The 17355-nt window shown below is 47.1% G+C and overlaps 1 protein-coding gene across 18 annotated transcripts in view; it reads left to right on the forward strand.

Annotated features, from left to right (window-relative positions):
* LOC139413462 (forkhead box P4) overlaps positions 1-17355 on the forward strand; it is a 190873-nt gene that overhangs the window by 116503 nt on the left and 57015 nt on the right. For all 18 annotated transcript variants that reach the window (XM_071160883.1, XM_071160888.1, XM_071160889.1 and 15 more), the window contains one exon: positions 13205-13327. In XM_071160883.1, the coding sequence (XP_071016984.1) occupies positions 13205-13327 (123 nt within the window). The remainder of the gene's footprint in view (positions 1-13204; positions 13328-17355) is intronic.

Consider the following 17355-nt stretch of genomic DNA (forward strand, 5'->3'; position numbering starts at 1 on the left):
ATAGCATGATATACCACGTCTCTCTGACCTGCCACGTGTGCATCACAATGCAGTCTGTGCCAACCACACTTGTCACACACACACACTTTTGATACAATTGGTACTAGAGGTCGACTGGTTATGATTTTTCAACGCCGATAAAGATACCGATTATTGGGGGACCAAAGAAAAGCCGATGCCGATTATTTTTATTTATTTGTAATAATGACAATTACAATAATACTGAATGAACACTTATTTTAACTTAATATCATCAATAAAATCAATAAAATCAATGTAGCCTCAAATAAATAATGAAACATGTACAGTTTGGTTTAAATAATGCAAAAACAAAGTGTTGGAGAAGAAAGTAAAAGTGCAATATGTGCCATGTAAGAAAGCTTACGTTTAAGTTCCTGAGAACATATGAAAGCTGGTGGTTCCTTTTAACATGAGTCTTCAATATTTCCAGGTAAGAAGTTTTAGATTGTAGTTATTATAGGAATTATAGGACTATTTCTCTCTATACCATTTGTATTTCATTAACCTTTGACTATTGGATGTTCTTATAGGCAATTTAGTATTGCCAGTGTAACAGTATAGCTTCCGTCCCTCTCCTCGCTCCTCCCTGGGCTTGAACCAGGAAAACAATGACAACAGCCACCCTCGAAGAAGCGTTATCCATGCAGAGCAAGGGGAACAACCACTCCAAGTCTTAGAGCGAGTGACGTTTGAAACGCTATTAGCGCGCACCCCGCTAACTAGCTAGCCATTTCACTTCGGTTACACTAGCCTAATCTCAGGAGTTGATAGGCTTGAAGTCATAAACAGCTCAATGCTTGATGCACAACGAAGAGCTTCTGGCAAAATGCACGAATGTGTTGTTTGAATGAATGCTTACGAGCCTGCTGCTGCCTACCACCACTCAGTCAGACTGCTCTATCAAATATCAAATCATAGACTTAGTTATAACATAATAACACACAGAAATATGAGCCATAGGTCATTAATATGGTCGAATACGGAAACTATCATCTCGAAAACCAGACGTTTATTCTTTCAGTGAAATACGGAACCGTTCCGTATTTTATCTAACGGGTGGCATCCATCAGTCTAAATATTCCTGTTACGTTGCACAACCTTCAATGTTATGTCATAATTACGTAAAATTCTGGCAGATAAGGCGACCCAAACTGTTGCATATACACTGACTCTGCGTGCAATGAACACAAGAGCAGTGACACAATTTCACCTGTTTAATATTGCCTGCTAACCTGGATTTCTTTTAGCTAAATATGCAGGTTTAAAAATATATACTTCTGTGTATTGATTTTAAGAAAGGCATTGATGTTCATGGTTAGGTACACAATGGAGCAACGATATGCACCGCATCGATTATATGCAACGCAGGACACGCTAGATAAACTAGTAATATCATCAACCATGTGTAGTTAACTAGTGATTATGATTGATTGATTGATTGTTTTTTATAAGATAGGTTTAATGCTAGCTGCCAACTTACCTTGGCTTCTACTGCATTTGCGTAACAGGTAGGCTCCTCGTGGAGTGCAATGAGAGGCAGGTGGTTAGAGCGTTGGACTAGTTAACTGTAAGGTTGCAAGATTGAATCCCCGAGCTGACAAGGTAAAAATCTGTCGTCCTGCCCCTGAACGAGGCAGTTAACCCACCGTTCCTAGGCCGTCATTGAAAATAAGAATGTGTTCTTAACTGACTTCCCTAGTTAAATAAAGATTAAATAAAGGTGTAATAAAACAAACAAACAAAAAGAAATCGGCCAAATCGGTGTCCAAAAATACCAATTTCCGATTATTATGAAAACTTGAAATCGGCCCTAATTAATTGGCCACACATACACAAATTTGACTCCAGCCCATGTATAGTGTGTGTAATTGAATAGCATGGTGTGTGTGTGTGTAATTGAATAGCATGGTGTGTAGTGTGTAATTGAATAGCATGGTGTGTAGTGTGTAATTGAATAGCATGGTGTGTAGTGTGTAATTGAATAGCATGGTGTGTAGTGTGTAATTGAATAGCATGGTGTGTGTGTAATTGAATAGCATGGTGTGTAGTGTGTAATTGAATAGCATGGTGTGTAGTGTGTAATTGAATAGCATGGTGTGTGTGTAATTGAATAGCATGGTGTGTGTGTAATTGAATAGCACGGTGTGTGTGTGTGTGTAATTGAATAGCATGATGTGTGTGTGTAATTGAATAGCATGGTGTGTGTGTGTGTAACTGAATAGCATGGTGTGTGTGTGTGTGTAATTGAATAGCACGGTGTGTGTGTGTGTGTAATTGAATAGCATGGTGTGTGTGTGTAATTGAATAGCATGGTGTGTAGTGTGTAATTGAATAGCATGGTGTGTAGTGTGTAATTGAATAGCATGGTGTGTGTGTGTAATTGAATAGCATGGTGTGTGTGTGTGTAATTGAATAGCATGGTGTGTAGTGTGTAATTGAATAGCATGGTGTGTAGTGTGTAATTGAATAGCATGGTGTGTAGTGTGTAATTGAATAGCATGGTGTGTGTGTGTAATTGAATAGCATGGTGTGTAGTGTGTAATTGAATAGCATGGTGTGTAGTGTGTAATTGAATAGCATGGTGTGTAGTGTGTAATTGAATAGCATGGTGTGTGTGTGTGTAATTGAATAGCATGGTGTGTAGTGTGTAATTGAATAGCATGGTGTGTGTGTGTGTAATTGAATAGCATGGTGTGTGTGTGTGTAATTGAATAGCATGGTGTGTAGTGTGTAATTGAATAGCATGGTGTGTGTGTGTGTAATTGAATAGCATGGTGTGTAGTGTGTAATTGAATAGCATGGTGTGTAGTGTGTAATTGAATAGCATGGTGTGTGTGTAATTGAATAGCATGGTGTGTGTGTAATTGAATAGCATGGTGTGTGTGTAATTGAATAGCATGGTGTGTGTGTGTGTAATTGAATAGCATGGTGTGTGTGTAATTGAATAGCATGGTGTGTGTGTAATTGAATAGCATGGTGTGTGTGTGTGTGTAATTGAATAGCATGGTGTGTAGTGTGTAATTGAATAGCATGGTGTGTAGTGTGTAATTGAATAGCATGGTGTGTAGTGTGTAATTGAATAGCATGGTGTGTGAGTGTAATTGAATAGCATGGTGTGTGTGTAATTGAATAGCATGGTGTGTAGTGTGTAATTGAATAGCATGGTGTGTAGTGTGTAATTGAATAGCATGGTGTGTAGTGTGTAATTGAATAGCATGGTGTGTAGTGTGTAATTGAATAGCATGGTGTGTGTGTGTGTAATTGAATAGCATGGTGTGTAGTGTGTAATTGAATAGCATGGTGTGTAGTGTGTAATTGAATAGCATGGTGTGTAGTGTGTAATTGAATAGCATGGTGTGTAGTGTGTAATTGAATAGCATGGTGTGTAGTGTGTAATTGAATAGCATGGTGTGTAGTGTGTAATTGAATAGCATGGTGTGTCCTATGTTCATGTCGTTTAATTAGAAAAAACAAAAAGAAACATTAGATTAATGCTAATTAGCTTTCCCCTCCCTCTCTTCTCTGTGTCAGTGGAGAGAACATACGGGGGGGCTATGGCCCCTTTACAGATCATGATGTTAAATAAAAGAGCACTATGTGTTGCTTCCTTCAGATGTACAGGGCCTTCAGAAAGTATTCATACCTCTTGACTTATTCCACAATGTGTTCTGTTACATCCTCAAAATGGTTTAAATAGAGTTCAAAATGGATTAAAACATTTAATGGCCAAGAAATATCTCATTTACATACTGTAAGTATTCACACCCCTGAGTCAATACATGTTAGAATCACCTTGGGCAGCGATTACAGATGTGAGTCTTTCTGGGTAAGACTATAAGAGATTTGCACATTATTCTTTTTATAAATCTTCAAGCTCTGTCACGTTGGTTGTTGATCCTTGCTAGACAGCCATTTTAAAGTGTTGCCATTCATTTTCAAGCTGATTTAAGTCAAAACTGTAACTAGGCCACTCAGAAACATTCAATATCATCTTGGTAAGCAACTCCAGTGTATATTTGGCCTTGTGTTTTGGGTTATTGTCCTGATGAAAGCTGAATTTGTCTGTTGGAAACCAGATTGAACCAGGTTTTCCTCTTGGAAAGCTCTGTTCCGTTTATTTCTATCCTAAAATCTCCCTAGTCTTGGATGACAAGCATACACATAACGTTTAGGTCATTTAACAGACATTCTTATCCAGAGCAACAGTCAAACTGGTCCCCCATGGGAATTGAGGGAGTGGAAGAGATGTGGCGATATGAAGGGAGGATGAAGGGAGTAGATGAGGGAGGGATAGAGGGTTGGGGATGGAGAAGGAGAGTTGGGGTCGGGGTAGTGGAGTGAAGGGAGTAGATGAGGGAGGGATAGGGGGTTGGGGATGGAGAGGGAGAGTTGTGGTCTCGGTAGTGGAGTGTGAAACTATTTTGTGATTTGAAACACGAGTGAAATCAGTAATGAAGCCGAGTCGATAACGGCTCTTACACTTCCCTCTGAAGTGCCCGAAGTGTGAGCGTGTCTGTGTGTTTCTCTCTCGCTGTGTGTGTGTCATCCCGTCTGTTGTGTGCCTCTGGACCTTTGTCATCATTTTTATTCTGAGGCACTGGGACGTTAGATGGATGGAGTGGGGGTAGAGAGGGAGGAAGGGAAGGAGCGACGAAAGAGGAAGATTTTCCACTTGAACTTGCTGGTGTCAGGCCGTCCGCTCCAGAAGGGTTTTCCCATTTGGCTGGCCCGTGTAAGAGTGAGGTGTGTGTTTGTGTGCACGTAAGTGTGTGTGTATGTATATATATGTGTGTGTGTGTGTGTGTGTGTGTGTGTTTGTCAGGCCCCTGTCAGAGTGGTCCCAGGACACTGGGCTGGACAAGCCTCAGTACACCGCGAAAATACGCCACTGACAGACCCACCCCAACCATAATCCCCAGATCCCCAGCCCCTATTCCCCTGCCTTAAGTCCCGCCACAGCACAGCCCCTCTCCCCCTCTTCCCAGCCCCTCTCCCCCTCTCTGTCTTACCTCCACCTCAGCAGTCCCTTAGCCACCAGTGACCTCCCCAACTCTGCGGGTTGAATCCCTCCAAGTCCAAATTGTGAATAAATGATACAGTATCCATCCAGTCTGTCCTCGCTGTAAGGCCCATGTTTGTCCTCTTTAGAGACAGCAGGCTAGAAGACCTAGTATCTCCTGCAAGAGACAGCTGGTAACCCACCTGTGTGGTTGTCATCAGCTTGTAATGAGAGTGACAGCACATCGTTCCCACTCAAAGGAGACCCTTCATTCTCTATACCCACACTCATATGATAGGCATCACCCTTTGTTTATGACACACACACACACACACACACACGCGCGCACACACGCACACACACACAGCCTTCACCCCCTCATAAAATATACCTTCCTTCTCCCCACACACTCCTATTACCACAGGGGCCATTTGAAGCGGGCTGTGTGACGCTCTAAGTTCCTCCTCTCTCCTCATAGCCTAGTAGCTAGTCCCTCCTCTCTCCTCCTAGCCTAGTAGCTAGTCCCTCCTCTCTCTTCCTAGCCTAGTAGCTAGTCCCTCCTCTCTCCTCCTAGCCTAGTAGCTAGTCCCTCCTCTCTCCTCCTAGCCTAGTAGCTAGTCCCTCCTCTCTCCTCATAGCCTAGTAGCTAGTCCCTCCTCTCTCCTCCTAGCCTAGTAGCTAGTCCCTCCTCTCTCCTCATAGCCTAGTAGCTAGTCCCTCCTCTCTCCTCCTAGCCTAGTAGCTAGTCCCTCCTCTCTCCTCCTAGCCTAGTAGCTAGTCCCTCCTCTCTCCTCCTAGCCTAGTAGCTAGTCCCTCCTCTCTCCTCCTAGCCTAGTAGCTAGTCCCTCCTCTCTCCTCATAGCCTAGTATCTAGTCCCTCTTCTCTCCTCATAGCCTAGTATCTAGTCCCTCCTCTCTCCTCATAGCCTAGTAGCTAGTCCCTCCTCTCTCCTCATAGCCTAGTAGCTCGTCCCTCCTCTCTCCTCATAGCCTAGTAGCTAGTCCCTCCTCTCTCCTCATAGCCTAGTAGTTAGTCCCTCCTCTCTCCTCATAACCTAGTAGCTAGTCCCTCCTCTCTCCTCATAGCCTAGTAGCTAGTCCCTCCTCTCTCCTCCCAGACTAGTAGCTAGTCCCTTCTCTCTCCTCATAACCTAGTAGCTAGTCCCTCCTCTCTCCTCATAGCCTAGTAGCTAGTCCCTCCTCTCTCCTCCCAGACTAGTAGTTAGTCCCTCCTCTCTCCTCATAACCTAGTAGCTAGTCCCTCCTCTCTCCTCATAGCCTAGTAGCTAGTCCCTCCTCTCTCCTCCCAGACTAGTAGCTAGTCCCACCTCTCTCCTCCTAGCCTAGTAGCTAGTCCCTCCTCTCTCCTCATAGCCTAGTATCTAGTCCCTCCTCTCTCCTCCTAGCCTAGTATCTAGTCCCTCCTCTCTCCTCATAGCCTAGTATCTAGTCCCTCCTCTCTCCTCCTAGCCTAGTATCTAGTCCCTCCTCTCTCCTCATAGCCTAGTATCTAGTCCCTCCTCTCTCCTCATAGCCTAGTAGCTAGTCCCTCCTCTCTCCTCCTAGCCTAGTATCTAGTCCCTCCTCTCTCCTCATAGCCTAGTATCTAGTCCCTCCTCTCTCCTCATAGCCTAGTAGCTAGTCCCTCCTCTCTCCTCATAGCCTAGTAGCTAGTCCCTCCTCTCTCCTCCTAGCCTAGTATCTAGTCCCTCCTCTCTCCTCATAGCCTAGTATCTAGTCCCTCCTCTCTCCTCATAGCCTAGTAGCTAGTCCCTCCTCTCTCCTCATAGCCTAGTATCTAGTCCCTCCTCTCTCCTCATAGCCTAGTATCTAGTCCCTCCTCTCTCCTCATAGCCTAGTATCTAGTCCCTCCTCCCCTTCTTTCCTCTCCCCTCTTTTCCTCTTCTCATAGTCCAGCAAGTATTTCCTTTTCCTCTTTCCTCTACTTTGTTTTCCTCTCCTGGTATTCCGCATTCTGCTAATGGCCCTTCTCACCTCCCTCACCCCTCATTCCTCAGAGCCTGTTTACCTGGAGGGAGGATGATGATACTGTATGAATAAACAAATCATGACCCAAACAACAGGAAGCAGAGGAGTTACCCACACACCATGAGAGAGAGAGATTCGGGAATGACAGAAAGATGCCCGGATGAAAAGGGAGGACATTAAAGAGAGAGAGAGAGAGAGAGAGTGTGTGTATGTGGGCGCGTGTGTGACAGTGGTCTCTCCCAGGGTGAGGTGGGTAATTCTTAGTGACAGGGATAAACAGCACTGGGGTTTGTTCCTAACGTGAGAGGGAGATGAGGGAGGGAGGATAGGAGAGGAAGCGGAGGCCTGTGTCAGTCTTTCTCTCTTTTCCTCCTGCCTTCTTGTCATTTTTTCAATGATGTGCCTCGTGTGTGTCCCCATAGAGTGTCAGACAGGATAGATCACTTAGATGTAAAGGCTGTTTATACTCTTGATTCTAGGTTAGTTTCTCTCTTTCACATCACTCCTCTGGTCATCTCACACACACGCACGCACGCATACCTACACACACACACACACACACACACACACGCACACACATGCTCACACATGCATGCTCACACACAGTCATATACATACACAATACAATAAGGGAAAGACTCAGGGGGCTAGGGTGAAAGATGCATGGTGGAAATTGCTGTATTTGTAAATTCATCAACTTGTTAAGTTCACAGGGGGCACAGAGACTGTTTTTCTTCTCTCACAACACTGCCCTGCTTGTCTATGTGTGTGGATTATTATTATTATACTTGGAAGTTTAGTTTAATTTTACATTAATATTATACACAATGAAAAGTATGTGTGTGTGTGTGTGTGTGTGTGTGTGTGTGTGTGTGTGTGTGTGTGTGTGTGTGTGTGTGTGTGTGTGTGTGTGTGTGTGTGTGTGTGTGTGTGTGTGTGTGTGTGTGTGTGTGTGTGTGTGTGTGTGTCTGTCTTGTGTGTGTGTGTGTCTGTGTGTGTCTGTGTGTGTGTCTGTGTGTGTGTGTGTCTGTGTGTGTGTGTGTGTGTCTGTGTGTGTGTGTGTGTGTGTGTGTGTGTGTGTGTGTGTGTGTGTGTGTGTGTGTCTGTGTGTGTGTGTGTGTGTGTGTGTGTGTGCGGCAGCACTCCATGTGATAATTAGCCATTAATAGGAGTTGGCAGAGGAGCCTCTAGAGAATGCGGCACTATTCGTCATGCCTTTATGTAAATATGCTGTGTGTGTTTAAATACGGTCATTTGGTCCACAGCTCATTACAACTAGACTGGCCTTAACAGTTGAAACGACCCCTCCACCAACACACCCATCCACCTCACTGGTTTCTTGTCAAGAAGTTTTTGAAAAGAAAAATACCCTTTCCATAGTTCTGTCTTCACCCATACAGCAGGGTCATCATCCATTCCCCAACCACCATATGAAATGTCATGCGTTCCTTTTGAATCCAGGCCTGAGTCTACAGTGTGGTTATTAGCTGGTCCAGCCGTGCTCCATAGCTGCTCACATCCATGTGATTTCATCTGAAATGGAAATCAGGGCTCTCCTTGTCTGGAATGAAAAGTCATCAAGGGAGGAGAGGAGTGCGAGATCTAGCCTCATTGAAATGCATGATACATCTCCCTCTCTCCCTCTCTCCCTCCCTCTGGGATGTGATGCCTTTTACTTTTTCGCCTTCCATCTCTCTCTCTCTCCCTCGCTCCCTCTCTTCGTTTGTTAATCAGTTAAACTCCCTCTTCAAACAACCTCTCTAATTACCCCTCCACTCTCTGGAAACGACATGGTTGTGTCTCTCTCCTCCCCTTCTCCCCCCCCTCTCTTTCTCCTCCCCCTCTCATCCTCTTCTCCTCCCTTCGTTCTGTGTCTCTCTGTGGCAAAGGTTGACCTCTGTCAGTCTCTGACTTTTATGGTGCTGTGTGTCTGTCATACAGACACACAGATACACACAGACACAGACCCACACACATACACACAGGCTTTAGTCATGTACCAGACCAGATCGCACATAGTCCATTCTCTCTATCTCCTTCTTCTACCAACCCCCCTCGCTGATTCCTCCTGTCTGTAATTTGTCTCTCTGTCCATGTCCTCTCTTTCCCCCTGTCCCTTCCGTCCTCTCTCTCCAGTCTCTCTGAAAGGGAACGTGTGTGTCTTTGTCTAGGTTTGAGAGTGGAGCCTGTATGTGTTAGCTGTCTCATCCCCCTCTCCCCCCTCTCCACCTCCGCTCCTACTAATCTACCTCGCATCTCTCTCTTTTAAATTAACATGCAACGCCAAGGGAAGAAAGAAGAAGAGAGAGGAAAAATGAAATGCATTTAATAAATGGCTGACTTCAAACTGCCTGGCTTTTCACTCTCTCCCCTATTCACAGGACAATGAAAGGGAAGAAATCATTCAGAGGGAGAGACAAAGCCGAATGAAAATATAATTCCACATTGTGAGCATCTTTTGTTAGGGCCCGTCAAACCGCTAATGGTGCCCCTTTTGTTTTCTCCCTGGCGCTGGGAGGCGGTGGCGAGGTATAGCCGACGCACTGCGCGCTTCCGTAATCACACCGCTTTGTGATATTAGATTATAGGGGCAATTAACAGCATCAAACCTTAACAACTCAGCTTTCAGCCCCAGTCACACACTACACACACACATGAACGGACACACACACAAACACACACATTTTCAGACTTGCCACCAGTGCGTCCGGCAACACACAGAAAGGTGCTATAACTACAGTAATAATTGCGCCAGCAACTTGAAAATGTCAATGAGCATGTGTATGAAATAGAATGTATGGGTTGTCAGGGGGAGAGACTGTGTGTGTGTGTGTTTGACAGGAGGAGAGAATGGGATGCACAAGAGCAATTAATTACAGGTTTTCATTTTCCAGCCAAGAGTGACGAGCAGCACCGGCAGCGCTGGCGGATTCAAATTGTTTCCTCACCCTCACCTCACCCTTCCTCACCCTTCCTCACCCTCACCTGCTCCTCACCCTCACCTTCTCACCCTTCCTCACCCTCACCTGCTCCTCACCCTCACCTCACCCTTCCTCGCCCTCACCTGCTCCTCACCCTCACCTTCTCACCCGCATCTCACCCTTCCTCACCCTCACCTGCTCACCCCCATCTCACCCTTCCTCACCCTCACCTGCTCACCCCCACCTCACCCTTCCACACCTGCTCCTCACCCATGCCGCCTCACCTGCTCACCCCCACCTCACCCTTCCTCACCCTCACCTGCTCCTCACCCACGCCGCCTCACCTGCTCACCCCCACCTCACCCTTCCTCACCCCCCCTCACACTATCATTTGCCCTCCTAATGCCCAGGTCCCTGTTGATTGTGTGTCGTGTGTTGTTATGTCACTGTGATCCTCTCTGTGTGGATGTCAGATAAACAATAAGGGGTCACTCTCCCTCTACAGACACACAGAAAGACAGGTCGATAGACGCAGATCTCTTGGCACCCACCCTTGTTGTACCTGTCTACCCTTGTTCCCTTTACCCCTTACCTTCACCCTCCCTCTCAGTCTCCCCCTCTCCCCTCCTCTCCCTGAGTGTGTTGTGATATGGATGGCTTGTTTGATCACGATATGGCAGCTTACAATAAGGGATTGGACAGGGCCCGACACACAGGCTGCAGCTGATAACACAGGGAGGGAGGGAGGGTGTTAGTATTTATGGCCAATCTTGTTTACAAAGTCAAATCAGCCCTTTACAGATTTAATTTACCACTGACAGCTCTTCCTCTTTGTCTCTCTGTTTATCTCTCTCTCTACCTCCCTCTCTCCCCTGCCGCCCCTCAGGCAGCGAATAAATAGACTGCTCAGGGAGACACGCAGCCATGCAGCGCTGCAAAACAGATGACTGCCAATATCAGAATGAGAGAGTGAGAGAGAAACAGAGAGACAGAAGAACAGAACTAGAGACAAGGAGAGAGAGAGAAACAGACAGAGCGAGGGGGAGAAAGGCAGAGAGGGGGAAACAGACAGAGCGAGGGGAGAGAGGCAGAGAGAGAGGGAAACAGACAGAGCGAGGAGGAGAGAGGCAGAGAGAGAGGGAACAGACAGAGCGAGGGGGAGAGGCAGAAAGAGAGGGAAACAGACAGAGCGAGGAGGAGAGCGGCAACGAGAGAGAGAAACAAACAGAGCGAGGGGAGAGAGGAAGAGAGAGAGGGAAACAGACAGAGCGAGGAGGAGAGCGGCAACGAGAGAGAGAAACAAACAGAGCGAGGGGAGAGAGGAAGAGAGAGAAAAGCTGTTTTTCCACATGAGGATTTGAGATTAATGTCCATATACGGGAGGTTCTAACCCAGGGTCGTATATCTCTGTTAAAGCAGCCATCTCTTCCTAACAGGCCTTATTTGTATTGAGCACAGAGTATTATTTCTATTGAGCTGTGGGTTGTAAAGGAAGACGTTATCATCTCTCTCTTTCACTTCATCTCTCGTGAAAGAGGATCATAGCTCACCTGCTGGGTATCAGCTGTAAAAGTGCCTGGAAGAACCTTTTGGGTTGCCACACTGGGTTGCCAAAACCCCTCTGAAAAGGTTTTTTCAAGGAACTTCTGTGTGAAGGTTGAAACCCGGAACCTTTTTGTGATGGGAAGGGCTCAATTTAAACCTTTTTAATAATATATTGGGGGGTAGCAGCCTATCATTGGAGGGGTGGCTTATGTCTTTCCTGTTCACCATGTTAAGTTGGCTAAATTAAAATCTTCCTCAAACATTTATGCATATTACATATTCTACTATATTAATAATATTAACATGGCTGATTACACACAGTAATAAAGTGGTAACTATTCCAACTTCGGGATTTGCATAGGCTCTTGAGGAACTCATCACCTCTGTTAGACTCATTAAAGCTACAAAACTATCAGTGTTCAACCTTAACATGGGATGACAATACAACAGAACAGATGAACAGGAATGACATGGACTCTAACAGGTGGCCCATAGAGATATATATATTAAAGCCACGCACCTACTAAGCCACACCTCCACTCCAGGGTTCCTCCAGGAAGGTTGCTACATTGAACAATTAAAGGTTCCTCCAAGAACCCCGCAATTAACCAAAGGTGTAACTATGAACATTTGACTAGCAATGGTTCCTTGAGGAACTCCAGGGTTCCTGAAGTCACCACTAATTCTAAGAGTGTTGGACTCAACAACAGCATGGATTTCTCTTGCTCTCTCTTTTAATCTGTCTATTTCTATCTGTCTCAGTCTTTCTCCTTCACTCTCTCTCTCTCTCTTTCCCTCTCTTCTCCCCCCTCTTCTCTCCCCTCTTCTCTCTCTCTCTTTCCCTCTCTTCTCCCCCCTCTTCTCTCCCCTCTTCTCTCTCTCTCTTCTCTCCCCTCTTCTCTCTCTCTCTCTTTCCCTCTCTTCTCTCCCCTCTTCTCTCCCCTCTTCTCTCCCCTCTTCTCTCTCTCTGTGGGCTGACTGTGGAGTTTACTTGATGGCTGTGAAATCTGTAGTGTTCAAGGCAAATTCACTGACAGAGGAGGAAAGCACTTAATCATCAGGTGGATGTGTGTGCGTACCATGCAGTACGTGCTTGTATGTGTGTGTCAATCGACAGGTGGATGCTGTTTGCGTTAGCTCCTGGCCAGAGGATATCACCAATGCTTTCTGTTACTCTGTCAGTGGTGTGTTATTCTCTGAGCGGTTAGTTTGTCTCCATTCAGTCACAGTATGTTTGTAATCAGATTAGCATTGCGCTGTATCTGCTATCCCGATGCATCACTGCACGCTGCCAAATCTGTGTGTGTGTGTGTGTGTGTGTGTGTGTGTGTGTGTGTGTGTGTGTGTGTGTTTAGAATCTGCTAGCGCGGCGCATCACCCGTAGCTGCCAAATGTGTCTGTGTCCCAGCCTGCCCCCAGCCTTTTCCCAGATAACATCTGATCTGATTGTTTGTTGTGCCTTTCTGCTCTCAAAGACCTGATTGTGTGGATGGAGACTCATAATCATCTGTTTATTGGAGCAGATAAGACTTTATATTCCATAGGGAGATTACATCGCTAGGTTTTATCTCTCTTTGATTTCACACACACAGTGCCAACTTTATCACGATGCCAGCAGTGTGTGTCACAGTGTCAAGGATGTGTGTGTGTTTGTGCGTGTGTGCTTGTGTGCACATACATGTGAGTGTGTGTGCTATATATGCAACTCTCTGTGGTCCACTCCTTCTAGGTGCCAATGTCCATGGCTATGTTGACCCCCCAGATGATCAGTCCTCAACAGATGCAGCAGATCCTGTCCCCTCCTCAGCTACAGGCCCTGCTGCAACAACAACAGGCCCTTATGCTTCAGCAGGTAACACACACACACACACACACACACACACACACACACACACACACACACACACACTCCTTCCTGGGCTCAGTCCCAACCCAGCATGTCTAGATGTGTCTATGTTGAGGTGCTGACACTGGTTGTGATTGTATCCTCTGGCACAGACACCCCCCCCCCCCCCCCCCCACACACACACACACACAGTCTCACACTTGCCAATTCTATAAAGCCTGTTTAGTCCTCGAGCACATCCCCATCAGTGAGCATAGCCAAACACTTACAAATGCTTATTTTAGCAATGTAACACCCAGCCACACACACACTTCGCAGCCAGCGAAAGCTTATGTTAGCCGTCTTTGGGCACCAGTTAACATGTCCTGGTTGTTGGTTGGTGAGGGGTGTGTGATGAGGTGCTATGATCTGGGTGTGTGTTGGAGGCGGGAGTGTGTTTGTTCTGTTTGGTTCGGCATGGCAACCACTCTTACCTGGCAGGCAACATCTCAAGTCTGTCAAATATTAAACACACATCACACACATAACACACAATCACACACCCACACATACAACACAACTGTCAAATATTTAACACAACGCTGTCATTGCTAGCACCAAACACGCCCCCCGACCTTCTCACCTCACACACCTTCGCAAATTAGTCCACATACACACTCACAAAAATACACATACACACACCACACGCAAATACACACACTCTAAAACAAGTTGTTTGATTGACACAACTGGTGGGTTGTTTGGTTGACCCAACTGCTGGGTTGTTTGGTTGGCACAACTGGTGGGTTGTTTGGTTGACACAACTGGTGGGTTGTTTGGTTGGCACAACTGCTGGGTTGTTTGGTTGACCCAACCGCTGGGTTGTTTGGTTGGCACAACTGCTGGGTTGTTTGGTTGGCACAACTGCTGGGTTGTTTGGTTGGCACAACTGCTGGGTTGTTTGGTTGGCACAACTGCTGGGTTGTTTGGTTGGCACAACTGCTGGGTTGTTTGGTTGGCACAACTGCTGGGTTGTTTGGTTGGCACAACTGCTGGGTTGTTTGGTTGGCACAACTGCTGGGTTGTTTGGTTGGCACAACTGCTGGGTTGTTTGGTTGACCCAACTGCTGGGTTGTTTGGTTGGCACAACTGCTGGGTTGTTTGGTTGACCCAACCGCTGGGTTGTTTGGTTGGCACAACTGCTGGGTTGTTTGATTGACCCAACTGGTGGGTTGTTTGGTTGACCCAACTGGTGGGTTGTTTGGTTGACCCAACTGCTGGGTTGTTTGGTTGACCCAACTGCTGGGTTGTTTGGTTGACCCAACTGGTGGGTTGTTTGGTTGACCCAACTGGTGGGTTGTAGGTGTTGGGTCACTTAGTTGGGTTGTTTGGTTGACCCAACTGCTGGGTTGTTTGGTTGGCACAACTGCTGGGTTGTTTGGTTGACCCAACTGGTGGGTTGTTTGGTTGGCACAACTGCTGGGTTGTTTGGTTGACCCAACTGGTGGGTTGTTTGGTTGACCCAACCGCTGGGTTGTTTGGTTGACCCAACTGGTGGGTTGTTTGGTTGACCCAACTGGTGGGTTGTTTGGTTGACCCAACTGGTGGGTTGTTTGGTTGACCCAACTGGTGGGTTGTTTGGTTGACCCAACTGCTGGGTTGTTTGGTTGACCCAACTGCTGGGTTGTTTGGTTGACCCAACTGCTGGGTTGTTTGGTTGACCCAACTGGTGGGTTGTAGGTGTTGGGTCACTTAGTTGGGTTGTTTTCTTTAAAAACTGCTGGGTTATTGAGATATGACCCAGTGGGACGCCCATGAGTGTAAATGTAATTATGTTCATAATGTTCTGTTGCATAGTTATGAAATATTAAGGTCGATCATTTACATTTTTGTAGCTTCAATGACGCTTACAGAAGTGTATGAGTTCCCTTAAAGCCTATGTCAGTCCCATTGTTGGGATACAATACGTTTGAATACTATAAGGGCACAAGGTGAGACCCAAATGCAGACACAGGAGGCAGATGGTTGAGCTCCAATATTTATTATAACAAAAGGGGTAGACAAAGGCAGGTCAGGGACAAGCGAGAGTTCATAAACCAGGTCAGAGTCCAAACAGTACCAGGCGATAGGCAGGCTCGAGGTCAGGACAGGCAGAGTGGTCAGGCGGATTCGGCGTCAGGACATGCAAGGATCAAAACCAGGAGGGCTAGGGCCAGGAGGGCTAAGGCCAGGAGGGCTAGGGCCAGGAGGGCTAGAGCCAGGAGGGCTAGGGCCAGGAGGGCTAGGGCCAGGAGGGCTAGAGCCAGGAGGGCTAAGGCCAGGAGGGCTAGGGCCAGGAGGGTTAGAGCCAGGAGGGCTAAGGCCAGGAGGGCTAGGGCCAGGAGGGCTAGGGCCAGGAGGGCTAAGGCCAGGAGGGCTAGAGCCAGGAGGGCTAAGGCCAGGAGGGCTAGGGCCAGGAGGGCTAGGGCCAGGAGGGCTAAGGCCAGGAGGGCTAGGGCCAGGAGGGCTAGAGCCAGGAGGGCTAAGGCCAGGAGGGCTAGGGCCAGGAGGGCTAGAGCCAGGAGGGCTAGAGCCAGGAGGGCTAGAGCCAGGAGGGCTAGGGCCATGAGGGCTAGGGCCAGGAGGGCTAGAGCCAGGAGGGCTAAGGCCAGGAGGGCTAGGGCCAGGAGGGCTAGGGCCAGGAGGGCTAGGGCCAGGAGGGCTAGAGCCAGGAGGGCTAAGGCCAGGAGGGCTAGGGCCAGGAGGGCTAGGGCCAGGAGGGCTAAGGCCAGGAGGGCTAGGGCCAGGAGGGCTAAGGCCAGGAGGGCTAGGGCCAGGAGGGCTAAGGCCAGGAGGGCTAGGGCCAGGAGGGCTAAGGCCAGGAGGGCTAGGGCCAGGAGGGCTAGGGCCAGGAGGGCTAGGGCCAGGAGGGCTAAGGCCAGGAGGGCTAGGGCCAGGAGGGCTAAGGCCAGGAGGGCTAGGGCCAGGAGGGCTAGAGCCAGGAGGGCTAAGGCCAGGAGGGCTAGGGCCAGGAGGGCTAGGAAAAAACAGAGACTGGGGAAAATAGGAGCTAGGAAAAACGCTGGTTGACTTGGCAAAACAAGACGAACTGGTACAGAGAGACAGGAAGCACAGGGCTAAATACACCAGGGACTAATGGGGAAAACAGGTGACACCTGGAGTTGGGTGGAAACAATCACAAAGACAGGTGAAACAGATCAGGGCGTGACAAATACTTTATTATAATAAGTAATCAATCATCATAATATCATCATAATATCATAATATCATCATAATATAATATGTAATATGTACAAAAATATTCACACCCCTTGACTTTTTCTACATTTTGTTACGTTACATCCTTATTCTAAAATGGATTACATAATTTTTTCCACTCATCAATGTACACACAATACCCCATAATGACATAGTGAAAACAGTTTTTTTTTTATGCATCCTGTTTCCATTGATCATCCTTGAGATGTTTCTACAACTTGATTGGAGTCCACCTGTGGTAAACTCAATTAATTGGACATGATTTGGAAAGGCACACAGCTGTCTATATAAGGTCCCAAAGTTGACAGGGCATCTCAGAGCAAAAACCAAGCCATGAGGTTGAATTAATTGTCTGTAGAGCTCCATGACAGCATTGTGTCGATGCACAGATCTGGGGAAGGGTACCAAAAACATTATGCAGCATTGAAGTTCCCCAAGAACACAGTGGCCTGCATCATTCTTAAATGGAAGAAGTTTGGAACCACCAAGACTCTTCCTAGAGCTGGCCGCCCGGCCAAACTGACCTATCAGAGGAGAAGGGCCTTGGTCAGGGATGTGACCAAGAACCCGATGGTCACTCTGACAGAGCTCCAGAGTTCCTCTGTGGAAATGGGAGAACCTTCCAGAAGGACAACCATCTCTGCAGCACACCACCAATCAGGCCTTTATGGTAGAGTTGCCAGACGGAAGCCACTCCTCAGTAAAAGGCACATGACAGCCTGCTTGGAGTTTGCCAAAAGGCACCTAAAGGACCCTCAGACCATGAGAAACAAGATTATCTGGTCTGATGAAACCAA

The sequence above is a fragment of the Oncorhynchus clarkii genome, chromosome 7 (genome assembly GCF_045791955.1).
Source record: "Oncorhynchus clarkii lewisi isolate Uvic-CL-2024 chromosome 7, UVic_Ocla_1.0, whole genome shotgun sequence".
In the NCBI taxonomy this organism is placed as follows: Eukaryota; Metazoa; Chordata; class Actinopteri; order Salmoniformes; family Salmonidae; genus Oncorhynchus; species Oncorhynchus clarkii.